Here is a 19,429-nt window from a genome sequence, read left to right on the forward strand (position 1 = left end):
ATCGTGGTGTTATTGTGACAATCAGGTAAGGTCACGCCTATCAATGCAAGAAGTAGCTTGTGCAAAAAATGTCGATTACTTTCCCTCCTGGAAGATAAAGCAGATATGGAAAGTGTGTGCCTGTGCATGCATGCACATGCATCTCGTGAGTAGCATGGGCTCAGGAGCATAGGTGTGAGTTTCTGGTTCATTCCTTTCCAATGATCAGCCAGTCCTGGGCAAAATATCTGGGGTCAACTCAACTCTGGGAAGTTTCTTGGTCTCCTATGTTCCAATTGCTTTGGTTTCCTGTCTCGGTGCCTCTTGTCAGGATTTTCTTTCTTTTTTAAATCACCAACCTGTCCATCTTTCCTCTCTGTGCATTTGCTGAAGTCTTGAGATCAAGAGATATTTTCATGCCGCTTTGGGTTCATTTATAAGAGGAAGCCTGTCTGGCTTCCTCTCAGAGCATCTATTCATCTTGTTATTTAGCACTGGCTCAGAGACCCAAAGATGGAGAGTTTTGATAATTAAGTAATTTAAACAGAACACCAAAGAAACCTCAGTGGAGTTTTAGTATAATGTGTGATCCAGGAAAATGAGCTGGGCTAGGTTTTGACTATTTAATGAGCTTTCTGAAAGTAATTACTTGAAACTTGGGTGCATGGGACTAATATTTTTTTTTTCTGTTTTGTCATTTCCACAATTTCTTTACTGAGAAATGCAAATAGTTTCTGAACAAATGGGTCCTTTTCCTTGGTCAAATGTCAGTGATCTTATGGTGGGAGGAAGGGCACTTGAAGATATTGAAACCGTTCTCATTAGATGCACCGGTGATTGCACAAAACTCATTCTTGAACCAGAGTGGATCCCGGGACATTTCTAACTTCAAGTCCAAGGCCACCTTTGCACTTCAGTTTGCTTAGCCACGAGGGGTGTCGCTGTGGGGTGAGCAGCATCAGGCGCTGTGTTGGGCTCCTGTCCTAGGAAGACCTGGCTAGGAAATTCTTGCTGGATGAAAAGTAATAAATGAATGAATGAATAAATGAATACATAAATAAATAAATAAAATACATTAAAAAATAAATAAAAATCCATCGAGATTCTTCATGGTGCTTTCTTTCCCAGGTCACTGGAATAATAATTCCTGAGCATCTCACCTTTCCTTCTCTGATGTTCATTTCATGTTTTCTTTCTCTTGAAGCTAATGACCAAACACCCAGGCAAACGTCTGGGTTGTGGCCCTGAAGGGGAACGTGACATCAAGGAGCACGCGTTTTTCCGGTATATTGATTGGGAGAAACTTGAACGCAAGGAGATTCAGCCTCCCTATAAACCCAAAGCTGTAAGTAGACTGCTCTGTGTGGCCGGGGCGGGTTCCGGGTGCTCTTTCTCCTGCCCACTGTGCCTGCGTTGAACGCTGGCTGAGGGGTGGATGCCAGTGTGTCTACTTGGCGCACCAAGTCTCTAGGGACAGACATGAACAGTGCCTCACAGCGCCTGGATTCTGTACACACAGCAGGGAACACCATTGCTATTGAGTTTCATTTGTATCGAGTCCCTTATTTTAACTGTCTCAGTCGACGACTTTTAGGGAATGGCTCTTTGATGAGCAGAGTTCAGATCCATTTTCGGACTAGGACAAAGAATCTAATGCTTCCCTCCTTCTCTCTGGTTCAACAGTGCCCCCTCCCTTCATGCTCACATTGCAAAGGTCGTGTTGTTTATCTCAACAGTATTTACCTCTCCTTCTACGTCTGTGTGCCCATGAGAGCTTTCGCCAGGCAGCCCCTAGGTAAGGTGAGGCAGAGGGAAGCAGAGACCCCGCAGGCTGGTGGCGGAGACATAGCTACAGACTCCCTCTTCTAATGCAAGTGAAAATGTCATATTCTGCCATGACTGTGCCCCCCCCCCACCCCGGGGAAGGGTTTCCCTCCCCAGGACCCAGCAGGAAGTACTTGCCAGCATCAGGGAGGACGGGTTTGCACCTGAATTAATCAAAACTGGGATTCTGCTGGGAGGATATTTCTTTGTTAAACGAAGTAGAGCGCAGGCCTGGTGACTTTATTACAGGTTGTAAAGCTACTGACTGAGGCTGAAGAGCGAGCATAAATATTGTCATTAAAACCCAGAGCTTAAGGGTCTCAGTGTTAAGATGAGGTGATAATGATAGCTACTTTGATGCAATAATTGTTAATTTCTTGAGCACTTATTATGTGCCAGGCACCCGATTGCACGCTTCACATGCAGCAACCTAATTAAGTCCTCACCACGGCCTACGGGGGGGAGTTGCCATTATTCCATGTCATGGAAGGGGAGATGGAGACTCAGAGAGGCTAATGGCCACTAAGCCAGTGTGTGATAAAGGGAAGATCCAGACCCTGGACATGGTGCCTCTGTTGAAGAACTACCAGAATACCTGGGGGAAAGGGCAGTTTAAGAAAGTCTCCTAGGTGGCCGTCACAGCTGTCTAGTGCTCTACCTCCCAGCCCTCGTTTCAAGTGGTTAGACTCACAGCTCACAGCATCCTTCAGAAGCCTGGATACCTCTGGGACTCCGGTGTGGGAAGCCAGGTCTACACAGCAGTTCCATTTTGTGGCTCTTCTAATAGTTGTGGACTTATATATTGATACCAAGTCAGCCCCTACCCCGCCACACACCACACACACACAGAACTGCTGCCAGGGCTCCTCTCTTCGTAGAGCATCCTCCAGATGTTCACAGATGTTGGCTTAGGCTCTTGAATCCTGGGACATCCAGGCTGAATCTTGTCCCAGCCCCTCCCACCAGCATGTCCCCTCTGACCTCACTCCTGTGATTCTCCAAGCCATCAATATCCTCCTTAAAATAGGGTTCCGCACAATATTCCTGACAGCGTTTGACCCTCAGTGAACCGAAGCGAGTTGATTTCTTGATCATTCTAGAGCTGGTGAGCTCGGACAGGTCAGTTGCCCTCTCTGATCCACTCATCTATCCTCTGTACCGTAGCAAGTGTTTCTCCATCAGAGGATCCTGATGAGGCAGAAGCTCTCAGGACATGCCTGGTAAATAATTGGTGCTTCAGGACAGATGACAGCTGTTAGTGATGTCACAGAGTAATTAATGTCTGGGGCCCAGGGACTTTGAGGGCAGGCGAGTTGGGTCCTGCTGATACTGTTCCTTAAGATTACATCTGTGTGTGCACTTGGGGTCGAGGACGGTCCTGCAGGTTCTCAGCAGGTTCATCACTTTTACTGAACCATTAGGAAAAAGACCCAAAGGTGACCTGGAAAAGAGCGGGTTCTCCATTCAGGAAGGTGGCCTCTCCGATATGGGTTTTTTGTGGCTGCTTTTGAGATCTCAAAATGTGGACTCCTCCCCTTCCTCACCTGACCACAGGAAAGATGCGGATGTTCCCCCCAGTGGACACCCGGGGCTCATTTTTGAGTCAGAGACTAGTGGTTTTCAAAGGGTGTTCCCTGGGCCAGCAGTGTCCACGGCACCTGGAATGAGCTTTAGGAATGCATTTCCAGGGCCTGGCCCGAGACCTCCTCAGTCACGAACTCTGGGAGCGGGGTCCGGGTGCTGTGCTTGACTGGCCCTCCAGGTGAGTAGCTGCATGCTCCAGCCTCAGAAGCTTAGCAGTGGAAGGTCAGGCAGGGACGCTGGGCAGGGCCAGAGCAAGGCCCAGGGAGAGTGGCCTCCCTAAAGGGAACCCACGGGGTCTCTTTCCAGTCTGGAAATAGAGTAAAGGGTTCCAGGATGGCCAGACTCCGACGCTCTCAGAGGCCAGGCAGGGGCAGAAGGAAGAGGTGTGGGGAGTCAGGGGGAGGGTGAGGGCCAGGACAGGCTGGGGGGCAGGTGAGCCGCCGGGAGGCCCTGCTGGCATCCCCCTCAGGCAGCCAGCGCTGCTGGACGCTGGCCCACACCAGGCCTCTACCTGGTGGTTTTCCTGAGGAGCTGGAAATCAGGACTCTTAGATGAAATCTCACTATTTCTTAATATATCAGCAGCACCTATTTAAAAATTAAACCTAGTTCAGGGTGAATAAAACACACCGAGGACCCAAATGTGGCCTGCGGACGGTTAGTTTGCCATCTCTGGGTTCGCGCTGTCTCCAATCAGGGTTACGCTGAGCCAGGGTCCAATGGTGCTGGTTATTGATGGCCGGAGTCCACTCTGGCTGAGGAACTACTGTGAATTCCCTGCCCAGGGATAATAGATAGGACAGGTCCGGCTCGTCCCTGGCTCATGGAAGACGCTCAGGCCAAGGCGACTGTGATGATAGTCATAGTAATTGTCAACCTGATCTTCAGCAGTGCAGCATTTGATATTTTTCAACTGACGGATGTCCCAAAGTCCCTCCTGGGAGTTAACAAGGACTTTCAAAATACAGTAACCAGACTGAGCTATATAACCAGACTGGGCGCAGTGCCGCACGCCTGTCAGCCCAGTGGCTCAGGAGGCTGAGGCAGGAGGATCACAAGTTCAAAGCCAGCCTCAGCAACTTAGCAAGGCCCTCAGCAACTCAGCGAGACCCCATTTCTAAATTCTAAATAAAATATTAAAAGATGGCCAGTGATACAGCACAGTGGTTAAACACCTCTGGGTTCAATCACCAGTACCAAAAGAAAAAAAAGAAAAAGAAAAATTTAGCTACCAGCTCTAAGGGGAAGCAGGCTCTACCCTTGATCCACTCAGACTGAATTAGAAATACAAGCATCCCTCAGTATCCAGGGGAGATTGGTTTCAGGATCCTTGGCAGATACTGAAATCCATGGCTGCTCAGTCCCTTCTGTACAACGGCAGAGTATTTGCATATAACTCCTGCGCATCTTCCCATGGACTTTAAATCATCTCGCGATGACTTATAATACCCAATAAATGCAAATGCTATGTAAATAGTTGTTCTGCCATATCGTTTAGGGAATACCGACAAGTAAAAGCGTCTGTGCATATTCAGTACAGATGCAATTTTTAAAAATCCTTTTTGACCCACAGTTGGTTGACACTGTGGGGCCTGTGGGTCTGGAGGGCTGGTTGTAATGACAGGGGCAACACCCTCTCCCATTTCAGGCCACCAGCTCCTGTGCCCTGTGCACTGCCTTGTGGCCCCACCCCCACCCCAGGATTTTATATCTCCCCTCCCCCCACCCCCACCCGCCTGCCACTTCCGAAAGGCCTGTGTGCCCGTGGGATACTGGAAGGCACGCGTGTGTCTGTCAAGGTTCCTGATTCATGCGTGCTATTAAGTCAAGTGTGGGAGACAGAAAACAAGGGGCAATAACGGAGGATTATATTCAAACATCATTGAAGGGTGCTATTATTGGAGGTTCATTAAAATCACTCTAAATGGGTTTTTTTCAGTTGTTCTCAATGCCATCTTTTATTGAGGCAAGGAGTTATTTGCAGAACATTGTTTGAACCTGTACTGAAAGACATTAGCTTCGGTGTATTGTTGTAGGCAATTGTTTTTCAAATGTGATCTGCTGGTATCAGTCTCTTGCTTCAACCCTGCTTCCCTGATGGCTTTCCGGTGCCCCAGGACAATATCCATTGCTCCTTGGTATACATGGCTTTTGAAGTCTTCCAAGACTGGGTTCCTGTCCCCTCTGTGACTTCATCTCCAAGAACCAGCATTCCTAGGTCTTTCAGTGCCTCAAACACCCAGGGCCTTCTCTCTCCTTGATGGGCTTTGTCTGTGCGGAGCCTTCTGCCTGGGGTGCCCAGGACCCTTTCCCATGCTCCCCACCTCCCCCTCTTGGTAGCAATCCTGGTCCCCACATCAAATCAGTAGACTGTCACCTCCCCCGGGAGACTCCCTGATTCCCGAGGAGGGATTGGCTGTCCACAAACTCATCACATGTTACAGTGGTGTGTTCAGTAGATCGTCTGTCTTCTCGACTCGATGCTAAGATTGCGACCTTTTCCGTGTGGAATCCCAGTGCCTCATATGAGGTTTCGCCCATAATGGATGCTGGAGAATCTTCATGGAATGAATGAACGGCCATAAAGCGGGATGCGGTAATCCCGGCGCCATGAAGCCATGAAGCATAGCGGTTCTTCAGAGATGCATATTAGCCTGCAGGCTCTTGTTCTTATGTACAGCAGGGTGTCTCAAACAGATTGGTTGTTGTGTGTGTTACTTCCCTGTTGACAAAGGGCTGTAATTTGGTTGCAGAATTGCACACGGTGGTGGCGACACGTGACCAGGCAGTGCACTCTGGGTAGAGCGTGCTGGTGAAGGGACTGGGTGGAGAGGGAGCCTGCTGTCCCTCCAGGCACGGGCAGTCTAGTGCTGCTGGTGACACAGTGCAGCCTGACAGAGCTTCTTAAACTTGGCCATGCATACAGGAGTCACCTGCGTGTCGGGTTCAAGTGTTGACACTGGGTCAGCTGGTCTGCAGTGGGGCCTGAGACTCTCCCTTTCTCACAAGCTGCTGGACCACAGACTCCACTCTGTGTAGCAGGAGAGAGAACAGGGTGCTACGGGGTGCAGTGGGCCATGGATCGAATGGTAGGTTCTGCTATTGTGGAAGAAAGATAAGCAGGGAGAGAGTTTGGGACAGCCAGGAGGGGAAGAGGGAAGTTTTAAATAAGATGGGTGATAAACGTCACTGAGAAAGTTACATTTCAGCAAATACAGGAAGAAGGTGAGAGAGGAAGCCGTGTCTGTATCTAGGGGCGGGGATGGTTTGGAAGGTAGTGGCAGGTGCAAAAGGCCTGAGGCAGGAGTTTGCCTGGAACGTTCAAGGGAAAGCCAAGAGTTCAGGTGGCCGAGTGGGTGAGGGAGAGAGTAAAAGGAGATGAGACCAGAGAGGCCACAGGAGGGGCAGGAGGTACAGAGTGCTGAAAGATCTTGAGCAGAGAAAGAGCCTGACAGCAGGTCTTAAAAGGATCACTCTGAGTGCACAAGGGCAAGGTGAAGTCAGGGAGACCGGGTGTGAGGCTGTTGCAGAAGTCCACGCGAAGAGTCGATAGGAACTTGGACAAGATGGGACCTTCAGAGACCCCTCAGCCTGGGCTTATTTGGCACCACCCAGCCCCTCTGTTGTTCCTGGCACCTTGTAGGAACTCAGTACCTGTCTCTGAAGCATGGAGGAATGGGTGGCCGTGAACTCCTTCAGACCACATAACAGCTCCTCCAGTAGAAAACCTGAGCCCGAGCCAGGTCGGAGCAGGATGTCCTTGTGAAACGGGCTGTCAGGAGACTCATGAGGTCCAGAGCCCTGGCCAGCGGGGCTCAGAGCGGGTCATGGTTGTGCCTCAGGTTGGTTGCACTTCCCTCTGTGAAAATGAAGGATGGGGCAGCCTAGGAGGTTCTGGCATGAAGGGCTGTGACCAGGGTGTCCCCTCATGTCTGGGAGACCCAGCTAGGAATTTTGCCAGGCTGCAGCAGACAGACAGAGTATTGAAGCTATGCCGTTCAGCAGGTTTGCATATTTGATTGCAAAATGTGAGCCCGGGGAGCTGTAATGTCACAGTACAAGATAGGCTGGCACGCTTGCGTCGGAAGGCCTGATGGACATGTTGGTGGCACTCAGATATTGCCGTGAAATGCCTTAGTGGAGTCCTGTCGGCCTTCCTCTGAAAGGCTCCTTCTAGTGTCCCGATGCTGGGCTTGTGTTGGGGACGCCAGCTGCCCTGAGCAGGCCACCCTGGGGTCAGCTCACCCAGCAGGCGGTGCAGAACAGCGCATCCAAGAGGGAGCAAGTCAGCTGGCCGTAAGGGCACCGGATTCTCTACCATCCCTGAGCCCTAAGTATTGAGTGCCACATAGTGACTGGCCACTAGCAAACCTGACTCTGTGACTCACCTAAATCTGCACACTCTGATCATGGCCTGTTCTAAAATCGGATCAGTCTCTGTCGATGCGCTCTGAGAAGTAGACCCTCGGGAAACCGCCTTCCGCCCTCTGGCCCTCCTCACCCTGTCTCCTGAGCACCCACCCAGGCCCTCGGAGACCCACCGACTCGCTCGCTCCCGGCCTGTGAGATGGGCCTCACCCCCGAACCCACGCCGATTCCAGTCCCTTCTGCCCTGGTGACCTCTTTTTATCTTCGCTTTCCATAGCGCCTATGAATTTTTGAGGCACCTGCACATCCAGAGAGGTTGCGAATCTTACAGATTAAAGCGCCAAGCCCCTCGTCCCTTCCACTTCTTCATTGGCCCCAAACATTTGGCACCTTTGTGAAACGCCATGTAGGTTCCTGGAGCATGTCCGACGGCCTCTGAGAGCCTAAGGCCTGAACCGCTTCAGAAATGGACTCGGGCTCACAGGGTTTGGTTTCTTGGTGAGTCTGTCATCTGAAGGCATTGTTTATGTAGCTGAGGTCAGAAACTTTGAGTGCTGCTTTAATGAGCTGCAATTCTGTCCATGTGACATTCTCCTCCAAACCCAATTGCCCTTTACACTGTATGAGTAAGTGTCTCTGTGTGCGTCTGAGGGTGTGTGTTTGATGTGCTGACATTTCTGAATTGAAGCCAGAAAGTATAACCTTTGTGTGTTTGCTATTAAAACTCCAAATTTAAGGCTTAAGGAAGGGATCTAACTTTTACTGGATATGATTTATTCAAGCCTTGAGCCCAACTCCCCCACCCCCCACCAAAGTAGCAGATACTCAAGAGAACAATACCTTCTTGAAAAATTGGGATTTAAACTAATTCTCATAAAAACCTATACTATTCAAACACATGGGAAAGACGTTATTGATGTCTCGTCTGTGCCAGGCTCTGCTTTAAGTGCCTCCTAGGCATTACCTCATTTAATTCTCGTAGCTCAGTGACAGAGATGTCCATTGTCACCACTTTAGAGATGAGGGACGGAGCTTGGAAAGGTGAGGCATTTGCCCTAGATCTACGGGTGGCACTCAGGACTTGAACCCTGGACCCTGCCCTGACTAATATCCGTGGAAAGACCATTAGAGGAACTTTGAACCCCTGGAGCCCCGTGATTGTGCTAACATGGGCCAGCCATGACGGAGCCAGGTAATAGTGTTTATTACATCATGGAGTAAGACTGTGTAGGCTTGCCATTCAAACCCTCTAAAATCTCTTATAAAACATTACTAACAAGGAGCATATTGACACCTTTTATAATTCACAGTCAGAATTGGAAAAGATGCAAAGCCCCACTTGTTCCTTAAGGCTGAGGGTGACAGACAGCAGACATCGCTAAGCTTTGGAAGTGGGGCAGGGCAGCCTGGGGCGATGGGCTCAGTCAGGAGGACACGTTCTCCCCCTTTATAATGGAGGTTCTTTTACACATCCAGAGTCTGGCATTTGCAGAGATCTTAAACACACAAGGCTATTTTCAAATACTACTTATAAGTAGACCAGAGTCATTTAGGACCTGCAGCCTGGAAGCTGTCTGTCTGTCCGTCTCTTTCCATCTATCCACAGCCTTGCCCTTATGGAGAACCCATTTAAACTGCAGATCAAACCGGACTCCTTATAGATGGTTGGAATTGGCTGGTTCCTGGGCCAAGTAAAGTCCCTAAATCACTTGCCAGGTGCATGACATTGAGCTGTCCCCTAGAGGAGAAACCAACCATTTGAACTGAAATGGCAGAAGGGAAGGTCACACACTGACAGGGGGCAGTAAACCGTTAGGCTCCGTCCAGCAGTAACGACTGAACATCATAGAAGTCAAGAATCGAAAGCCTGGAAGTGCAGGTCAATCCTCATTCTCTAGACGAGCAAGCAGAGGCCCAGAGGTTTGCCAGAGTGACTTAAGCAGGGACGTATCAGAACCAGGACAGAAAACTGGCCTCCACTCAGTGGTGCAGGGCTTTCTTAACACCATTTACAGCTGTAACATTAAAAATGAGTCAGGCTTTCTATTAAATTATTTACTTTTACTGGAAAGTAGAGCTCTATTTGGCTGATCTCATTTAATCCTTGCAAGCACACCAGGAGACAGGTGCTATTAGAACTTCCCCTGTACATACAAGGAAACGGACTCAGAGAGTCTAAGTAACTTGCCCCCAGCCACACAGCTAGGAAGTCCGAGTGCCGATTTAAAGTCCCATTTCTTCACCTCAAAGCCTATACTCTTGACTGCTGTCATGTTTCTTCTCTTATCTGTCCTAACTCATCCGCATTATAGGATGCAAAGTGTTCTTGCTCCGATCTTGAGTTTAAAAACTTTCTTGTTATTCATGGAAGTCCAGTTTCTCAAATTCTGCTGTCAGCCCGGTCTAGAAAGCTCTTGGTGGGAGAACTTGAGAAAAATGAGAAAATGGATCCAGGGAGACCGGATCAAGCAGAATGAATGTGGACTAAGAGTTCAATGGATCCACGATTCAGCAACAACTTTGCTGCGTAGCAGTCAAGTAAAGGTGGGCAATAGGGACCTTGAGCCTCCACGAAGGCAGGCTTTCAGATCTCAGCGGGGGCCTTCGCCTTCCCAGCCGGTCTCTCCCTGAGTCCCCTGAAGCCTATAAATCTTCTCTTACCACTAAACTTCCAGTCCCTTTGGTCTCCGCTGATAACCCTGTCCCCTCAGTCACTGGGGAAATTGAGGCCTGGAAAGCCCATGGGAGGCTCGACTTCCTGCCACCTCTCTGCATAACCATCATGGCCTACCTGACCTCCCTCCCTCTGGTTTCTCCCCGAGCCCTCTCAACATAAGACTTGCCCTCCACCCCTGCGCTGGATCCCGTCCTCCTCTCTCCCCGTGAGCATCTTCCTGTCCAGTCTGTGTTCAGCTTCTGTCTGTCTGAACCAATCTCCCGTGGTTGCAAATAGGCTGGCTTACAAGGAAGGGGGAAAAGAAAAGAAAAAGAAAATGAGTGTTCGGATGTGGCTAGATCTACGGTCTTGGACAGAGCCTTAGGAATCCCCTTCTCCAGCTCTCTTGGGATTGCTTTCCTCGGCATTGACTTTATTCTTCATTCTTGGAAGACTTTCTGGAACACACAGCAACAATCAACTTCAATCCCATCATCTCAACAACTTCCACCAAAATAAAAAATTAAAAAAAAAAAAATTCATCCTTTTCCTAAACTTTCCAGCCTCCTGGGACTTGGTCCTGTTGGAAGATACCGGGGTCTTAGGTTCAGCTTTAATTCCGTGTCATCAGGGGGTGGACTGTGCTGGTGGGCAGAGCCTGGTCTCTGGACCCCTTTGCCCAGGGACTAGGTCTATTCCTATCGAAAGCTGGCATCTCGAGAGAGGAGAAGGGACGGATCCTTTATTATTAAAGAAGAAGGAATGCCGCTGGGCAGATGAAAACGGCAGCTGTCTGCTCTGCTCCTCCCGGCCGCTCCTTAGCACATAAACATTCCATCTGAAAGATCCTTTCCCTCCAACCTGGATCCCTCCTTCCCACTGCAAAGCCCACTGCTCTGTCTTATTTTGCATACAAACAAACTTGGGAAGGACTTGCCAGTTCCTGCTCTTTCCACCCAATGACGGTGCCTGGTTCCAGTGGGATGTGGCATCTGCTGCCACCATTCCCTTGTCATTTCTCCCTCTGAGTCATCATCCATCAACTTGAAAATCGCCTCCTCTCCTGGGGTCAGGCTATCTTCCGTGACCTCGCCACACGATTTCCTACTTTGATCTTGCCTCCTTTAAACAAAAATCTGAAAAATAAAATATTCAAGCGGGATCAAAAGCGATGCAGTGAAATTCAGTCTTCCCTCTCCCTTGACCCCCAGCCAGACTTCTTGGTTCTCCCTCCACAGAGGTGCCCACTGCTACCAGGTCCTTGAGCGCCATTGTAGAGAGGACGTGTGTGAGCCCAGAAACACCCCACGTCACATGCAAGGATGTCGGCGTTCTGGACCTTGCTTTACCCCTTTCTGTCTTGGCAATGATGCTTACCTTCACATCCGACGACTCCGTTCTTTGAACAGCTCCTGGTGTGTGTGGCTACAGTTGACCTCCTGTATCCCCGGGTTCCACATCCATGCATTCGACCAACCACGGATCAAAAGAAAATCGCACCTGTACTGAACACGCACAGAATGTTTTTCTTGTCATTATCCCCTAGACAGTACAGTGTAACAACTACTTACGCAGTATTTGCATTCAATTAGGTATCGTAAGTAGTCCTGAGATGATTTCAGGTGTTCAGGAGGATGCGAATCCTATACCCTTTTATGTAATGGACCCCGGGCATCTGTGGATTTTGGTATTTTGGGAGTCAAAAGATATTGCAGAGCAGCCCCCCATGGACACCGAGGGATGGCTGTGTATCCGTCAGCTAAATTCAGAGTTCCTCCCTCCTTCTGAAGTCCCTCTGTCCCCTCATTTTTATGATACTCTGCTTGCTGATTTTCCTCGACCTCTCCAGACACTCCTAAAGACAATTCCGACTCCACTTACTTCCAGTGATGGCAGGATTCGAAGAGCTGAGTCCTGCCCATGACCCAGAAAAGGGAAAGAACAAGGCTCACTCCTTGTTTATGTGCAAGTACAGTTTCTTAAAAAAACAACGCCAAAGGCAGAACTTGAGAAACGGTGACTCGGAGTGGTTGGCGAATCTGCTCCCAATGTCTTGCCAAGGGAGTGGAGCTGCAGAGGGCCCGCCCCGGCTGGGCACGCACCTCCTCCTCCTGACCGCTACCTGGCGGCTCCAGGCCTGACCTCACCTGCAGTTCCCTCCCACCTCCGGTGAGGCTGGTGGGCAGTTTGGTGTTTGCTCAGGTTGCGAGTGGCAGATCCTCCTTCTGCTTGTGGCTGGGACAGACTCTCCCCAGTAGGTTGGGGTACAGAGTCTGCAGAGCCCCTCCCTGGGCACACAGCACAGGCACCCATTGGGCCAGCTCTCAGTGGCCATGACCTCAGCAATGGACGTGCATTTACAAAACAGAACAAAACTTTAAAGTTTTAGTTACATTTCCAGTTTATTTTATTAATTAATTAATTTCTTTATTTACTTATTTATTTTTGGTACCAGGGATGGAACTCTGGGGCACTCGACCACTGAGCCACATCCCCAGCCCTATTTTGTATTTTATTTAGAGACAGGGTCTCATTGAGTTGCTTAGCGCCTTGCTTTTGCTGAGGCTGGCTTTGAACTCGTGATCCTCCTGCCTCAGCCTCCTGAGCTGCTGGGATTACAGGCGTGTGACACCATGCCTGGCTTATTTATTTATTTATTTACTTATTTATTTATTTATTTACTTATTTACTTACTTATTTATTTTCTGGACCAGACTATTGTTTGACCTCTCAAGATGGAAAAAAAAAAAAAAAAAGAAATTATTAAGATTCTGAAGGGTTAAACAATAAAGGCAGGTCAAGGAGAAGGCGCCGCTGCCTCATTCTTGGGTGGGAGAGCCATTCCAGTGTTAATAGCCGGCTTCAAAACAAAATGCTTTTTTATATTTTCTAAATAATCAAAGGTACCACCATCATGTTCCTGCAAGCTGGCTGTGACTTTCACACACACAGCTTCCTTCATTGTAAGCTTGGTAGAAAGAACTTAACAGTGATGACCACTGACCTCAATATGCAGCGTGGACCTGACAGGAAATTCTGTTCACCATCATCGTACGAGGGTGAAGCCATAAGTAACGAAGTCCTCGATTTGGATTCAGGAATTTTCTTCCAACACTCTGCCCTACGAGGGAGGTCCATCTGTCCATAACAGGAAATTGAGCTCTATTTGCCTGTATTTAGTTGGTCACTTGCTTAAATGTGGTAGAAGTTAGGGCTGGTACTCAGGTCAGCTTCACCATGTAAGTCCATGCTGCATGACCAGTTCTGTGTCCACAGGCCATGAAATGCGGCAGAAAGCCCAGAGGCTTTGAAATGGAACCCACTGGCTTCAAAATCTTGGCTCTCCTACTTGGCCCCATGTGACCTAGAACAGATTCACTTTTCAAGTTACCTGTTAAGGGGAGGTCATCTTTTTTTCCTGCTTATCCCGTAGATTTGTGGAAATCAAATCTTTAAAATATATAGGCAAATAGAAGAGATAATGACTATTCTAGGGTGCACTTATTTGAAGCCAGCAACATGGGTTTGGGATGGATAGTGAAGAACAGATACGGGGAAAAAATCCTGTTGATATGGGAAAAATGTTGACAGTGTATTTCATCTAGTTTGTTTTAGAAAGCAGGTTAAAAAAACAAAGTAATGCATGAGGCCCTGGGTTTGATCCCAGCATAACAGAGAGAGAGAGAGAGAGAGAGAGAGAGAGAGAGAGAGGAGGGAAGAATAAAGAATACTTAAATACTTAAAGAATAAAAAGCATCCACCCATCTCTCCAGTCATTCACGACACAGACCAAAGTCTTAACCTGATAAAGAGATTTGGTGAAGGAATTGCACAGGGTTTTTTTTTTTTTTTTTTCTTGGTGCTTTTTAACAGCTTATTTGTTTCTGCAATAAGTGGAGAAGCCTCATAGAAGAGACTGAGTCTGTTGTTGCATCAGGGTTCAGATCAGATACTTAAACCCTCGAAACACGTTTCCATGGTGTCCAGCAAGGACTTTGTAGCGCTGTGAGGGGAAGAAAGAGAATAATACTTGAAAGCACTCAGCACAGTACTGGCTGATAGCAAGCACTTAGCATACATTACCCTCCATCCATTCGATAATAGAGTGCTTGCACTGGGTCTTGGAAATGCAGTAAGGAGAAAAAAGAGATGTAACTTAGCTTTCATGGAGATTTCAGCCTGGATGGGAATCTAGAATACAGATAGATAAGCAAAGAAATGAACATGTAATCATAGATTGATATAGGTCAGGTATTTTATTTCTATAAAGAAGAGGATGTCCGATAGAGAATAACAGGTGAGGGGAATGAGGGATCTACCTTATTTTGGGGGGAACCCAGAAGAGCTTCTGTGAGGAGGTGGCATTTAAACTCAGATCTGCAAGAAAACAAAACATCGTGTGTTATTTTAAAATGAAAATTAAGGGAGAAAAAAGGCAAAGCGAACTCGCTCTCCAACACGAAAGACCTCTTGGCGCGGACTTCCTTCTGAATAGATGCAGAGATGAAATATCCATGATTGCCGGAGCCTTCGTTATTTGCTGCCAAAGGAGCCTTTCATCTTTCTCCTTTTTTTCTGCCAAAGGCCAGAGAATGTTGAATATTACCTGACTCTTTTCTCAAGAGAAAAGCCAGAGTCCACAAATGACTCTTTAAAATGATCAAATGTGTGGCCGGCCCACGCTTCACGGGCCGATCTCACCGGGTGGATCCTGCCTGTGCTCTGCTGCGGAAAACTGCAAGGCAGAGAAGCAACACCACATTTCTTTGAATGCACACATTAAAAAAAAAAAAAAAAGAGAGAGACTCATCTGTCTTTTTGCACACACTGTGTGGCTTAGATGTCTTTTTGCATGACCTCGTCGTCTTGGTCTCCTGAGGACGCCCCAGGCTCTGGAGGCAGGCTGGCCGTGAGCCTCCTGTTCTCAGACTCACGTGAAGCAGCCGGAGCTGAGGCTGGGCGGTTACCCTCTTCTTGGCATCTCGCCCCGTCTGTCTTCCCCTCTGATTTTTCTGTAGGCTCTTTCCTAGGGAAGCTATCAATGTCTTTCCTTCAGGTCCCACTCTGACGTCACTTCCTCCTCGTGGTGCCCCTGGCCTTTCTTGGGCACCTCACTTCTTTGCTCAGTGGCGGGACCTACCACGCAGTACCTACCGTGGCTGGTGCATGTGTTGGTCTCCTTACTAGACCACTGAGGACGGGGACAGGGGCCCTCTTTCTAGCATGCTGCTAGACAGAGGATGTGCAGGACCTGAACGTGAGCCTTCCTCCTCATTACACCCCGGACAGCCACTTAGGAGACCCTGACTGAGAGTTTTTGTCAAAGACAAAACATACTGACCAACTTCAGGCTGGCCTTGACTTTGACTCGATTTTCTCTTCTCTTTAGTTCTGTCTTTTCTTTCTTCCATGCTAATACTCTTCCACCTAAAATAGTTTTCCTAGGTGATTTTTTCTTCTTAAAAAAAAAAATAATAATACTTGATACTTAACATTTTCAAAAATACGATCAGGAACAAAAGATGAAGGAGAAAATTAACAGCATCTATAACTCTCCTCATCCGTGTGAGCCCGTATCATAGGCAAACAGATAGAATGTGTACATGAGTGTATATAATTTATAGAATGGGAACATTATATACTCTTCGTAATTACATATCACTATGTCATTTAATATTCTTCTACATCTTCTTTTAATGTTTCAAAGTGTTTTGCATAGTAATACATCAAATAGATGTATCATTATTTATTTAACTGTTTTCCCCATTGGTTGAGAGTTGATTTTAAATTAGTTTTTTCTCTAATGATTCTTTGATGATCATCCTGTATCCTGCACCCAGGAGTACGGAGGTGGGGTCACGACCAGCCTCCTGGAGGAAGTGACACCCTTCTGGAGACAGAGGGATGTGTGGGAGATAGCTGGGGGAGGGGGAAGAGGGGAGAGGACAGTCTATTTAGAGGCTTGGAGGTGAGAGGTGTGTGAGTGTTGTAGGAACCAGATATACTTCTGTACAACTGGAGGGCGTCCGGGGCTGGTGGAGTGGGCCGTAGCCTGGCTGACCAGTGCCCAGTCCTAAGGGGCTCTGTAGTCCTTTCTACAGAGTTGCAGGCTTTGGGCGATCGGCAGTCATTACAGATAAGAGCAGAGAAGATGATCTACAGTGCTTCCCCCCCTTACCCATGATTTCAGTTAACTGTTGTCAACTGTGATGCTAAAATGCAAAATGGAAAATTCCAGAAACGATTCATCAATTTTAAGTGTTTTTTTAATACAGTATATTGTTATAATTGGATGATTATTGTTAATTTACTATGGTGCCAAATTTGTAAATACATCATAGATAATACACGTGTAGGAGCAAACAGCATCTATAGGGTTTAGTACTCTGCTGGGTTTCCAGACATCTACTGGGGGTCTTTGACGTATCCCCTGGGATATGAGGGGTACTACTGTATCCGGGTTGGCATTTTTGAAAGATCCCTGCTGGTGAGCAGACCCCCATTTGTTTGTTTATTTCTGTGGTGCTGGTTATGGAGTCCAGGGCCTCTGGCATAGGAAGCACATGTTCTACCACAGAGCTCTGCCCTCAGCCCCTCCGTTGATAGCTAGTCTCAGAAATGTTATTAACAGAACAAAACAGAAATTAGAAGGAAGAGAAGAAACAGGAGCTCCCATGTAACTGCTCGCAGGTCGGCCTTTCTGTTGAGCTTCTGAGATTCAGAAGCACAAATCCACAAATTGGAGTGCCCCCTACCCTCTCCATCCCTGGAAGAGGTGCCTGTGATTCAAAGAACCCAGTTGGCTTCTGGCCCCCATCCCTGTTCCAAAGACCCCATTGGTGGACCCAGAGGATGAGGAGGTTGAATTTCCTTTCAGTAACTCAATGAGGCCAAAGCGTCCACCCAGGACAGTGGAGAGGTAGGTAGGCGTGGTCCATCCAGTGATTGTGATCAGACCCGGGCACGGAGCTGCCCATTCTCCAAGGACACAGCAGGCGGCAGAGTGGATCTGGGCTGTGCCTCCCGAGGGCTGACGTCTCCATTTAGGGATCGCTCCTGAAGCTAATGGGCAATGACAGCTCCATTTGAAAAACACAAAAACACTTAACGGGGAGGCTGTGGTCTGCCGGCCCTGTAAGCTGCTTATTAGCAGGGAAATCACGCTCCCGCTGTACGGTGCCCCTTTGGTTAACCCCTGTTCCTGCGACTCCGCGGTGCTATCTCACTTAAAGATTTCATTGTTCTCCCAGGCAGAGGGAGGGCAGGGGGGGTGGGGGAGGGCTGCAAAGCTGCCAGAAGCTGTTCCACCCTCTCCCATCACAGCCTCTGGGGAGGCCCAGACACATCAGCAGCCTTCTGGTGTAGATGGGAAATGGATGGTTTTTAAAGAAAAAAATGGCCCCTGAAGACTGTGTTTCAGCTAATAGGCTTCCCACGCTGGCTGGTTTGAGTCCCTACATGGGGCCAAAGAAAAACACGGGCAGACCTGCCGTCCCACCAGAGTCCTGGCGCTGCACCTCTTTATCTTCTCTCCATCCTCCCCCTCTGCTCCTCCTGCTCCTCCGCCACCCTCTCCACCTGTTCTCTCCCGTGCACACTCACACCAGCCCCCTGTCCCCGCGGCCAGCCCGGCTCCCCGCTCCTCTCCATCCCCCACCACAGCCGCACAGGGCGTCCTTGGCATCTCTGCAGGAGTCTCGAACTCACCATGAAGGAAGCCACGGGTCTGACATCCCCCACATATGCGCTCTACACCTCACCAGCTACTCAGGCCAGAAGTCTCCAGGGACACCCGGGACTCCTTTCTCCCCACCCCCGCCCTGCCCCACCTCTGATCCATCAGCTCATCTGTCAGCTCCAACTTCAAAATAAATCCTGAGTTCAGAAGCCTCTTTCCACCTTCCCCCGGCAACCCTCATCCTCCAAACCCAGCCTCTCTCAGCTGATTATTCCAACAGCCTCCTCTCTGGGCCGGCTGTTCCCATCATGGCTTCCTGGCTGATCCGTCTACTCCGCCCGCCGCTCAGTGATCCTGTCTGGAAAACGGCAGATCATGTCACTTAAGGCGCAGAACTTCCCAGCAATTTCTGGTCAAACGGAGATGAAAAATCTACTGTCCTCCCGTGCATGGCCAGTGAGGACCACGCATGGCTGCTGGTCCTTGCTGAGACCTCTCCTCTTCCTCTGTCCCTGGGTTGCTCTGCTCTGGCCACACTGGTTTCGGACAATAGCGAGGGTGTACCTCCTTTATCCAGGGCCTTGCACTGTGGTCCCCTCTGCCTTCAGCTCTTGTTTTGAGGTCATTCCTCCTTTGTATGCATTTTCTTTTCTGAATGAGATTTCAGCATCTTTTCATATATTTGATATATAGTTTTTTCTTTCTTGTTTTGTTTTGTTTGGTTGGTGGTCCTGGGAATCAAACCCAGGGCTTCGTGCATGCTAACCAGGCACCTTCTGAATGAGCTATATCTGAAGCCCTAGATTCTCACTGTTCCAAAACCAGTTTTCTCTCTTCTTTTGGAATTTTTCTTTTGGATTATCTTTTCTTATCAACACCTATGAGTTCTTTGTAAATTAAAGAGAAATTCTTTAGTAGATGTTAAAATATGGTCTTTCTAATTTGTTGTCAGTCTTTAGATTTATTTTGGGGTTGGGGGATTTGGGTTTTTCTTTTTTTTTTTTTTTTTTTTTTAACCGTACATAAATTTTTATGTAGTCAGACTGATCACCTTCTTTTGTTTGTTACGTCTTAGTTTATGTCCTTTTGAAATATCTTTTCCACTCTCAGAATATAATAACATTTATTTAGGCTTTCCCCCCAAAAAAAAACTTCCTTGCATCCATATCTTTGCCTCATCTGGAATTTTCTATTTCACATCCTTTTACGTTATCAAGATTTTGTTTGCAAAATTTCCAGAGTAAAATCAATAAGAAATACGTTTTGTAATAGGGACTAATTTTAATTTTTCTATTAAAATGGCAACAAGAAGGAAGGGAACAATTTAGCTCGGAATAACAA

General features: G+C 48.1%; 1 protein-coding gene across 3 annotated transcripts in view; it reads left to right on the forward strand.

Moving 5' to 3' along the window:
* Nucleotides 1-19,429, forward strand: part of PRKCB (protein kinase C beta) — a 306,697-nt gene that overhangs the window by 278,006 nt on the left and 9,262 nt on the right. For all 3 annotated transcript variants that reach the window (XM_079121179.1, XM_079121181.1, XM_079121180.1), the window contains one exon: nt 1,184-1,324. In XM_079121179.1, the coding sequence (XP_078977305.1) occupies nt 1,184-1,324 (141 nt within the window). The remainder of the gene's footprint in view (nt 1-1,183; nt 1,325-19,429) is intronic.

Source organism: Sciurus vulgaris (genome assembly GCF_902686455.1).
Source record: "Sciurus vulgaris genome assembly, chromosome: 18".
Lineage (NCBI taxonomy): Eukaryota > Metazoa > Chordata > Mammalia > Rodentia > Sciuridae > Sciurus > Sciurus vulgaris.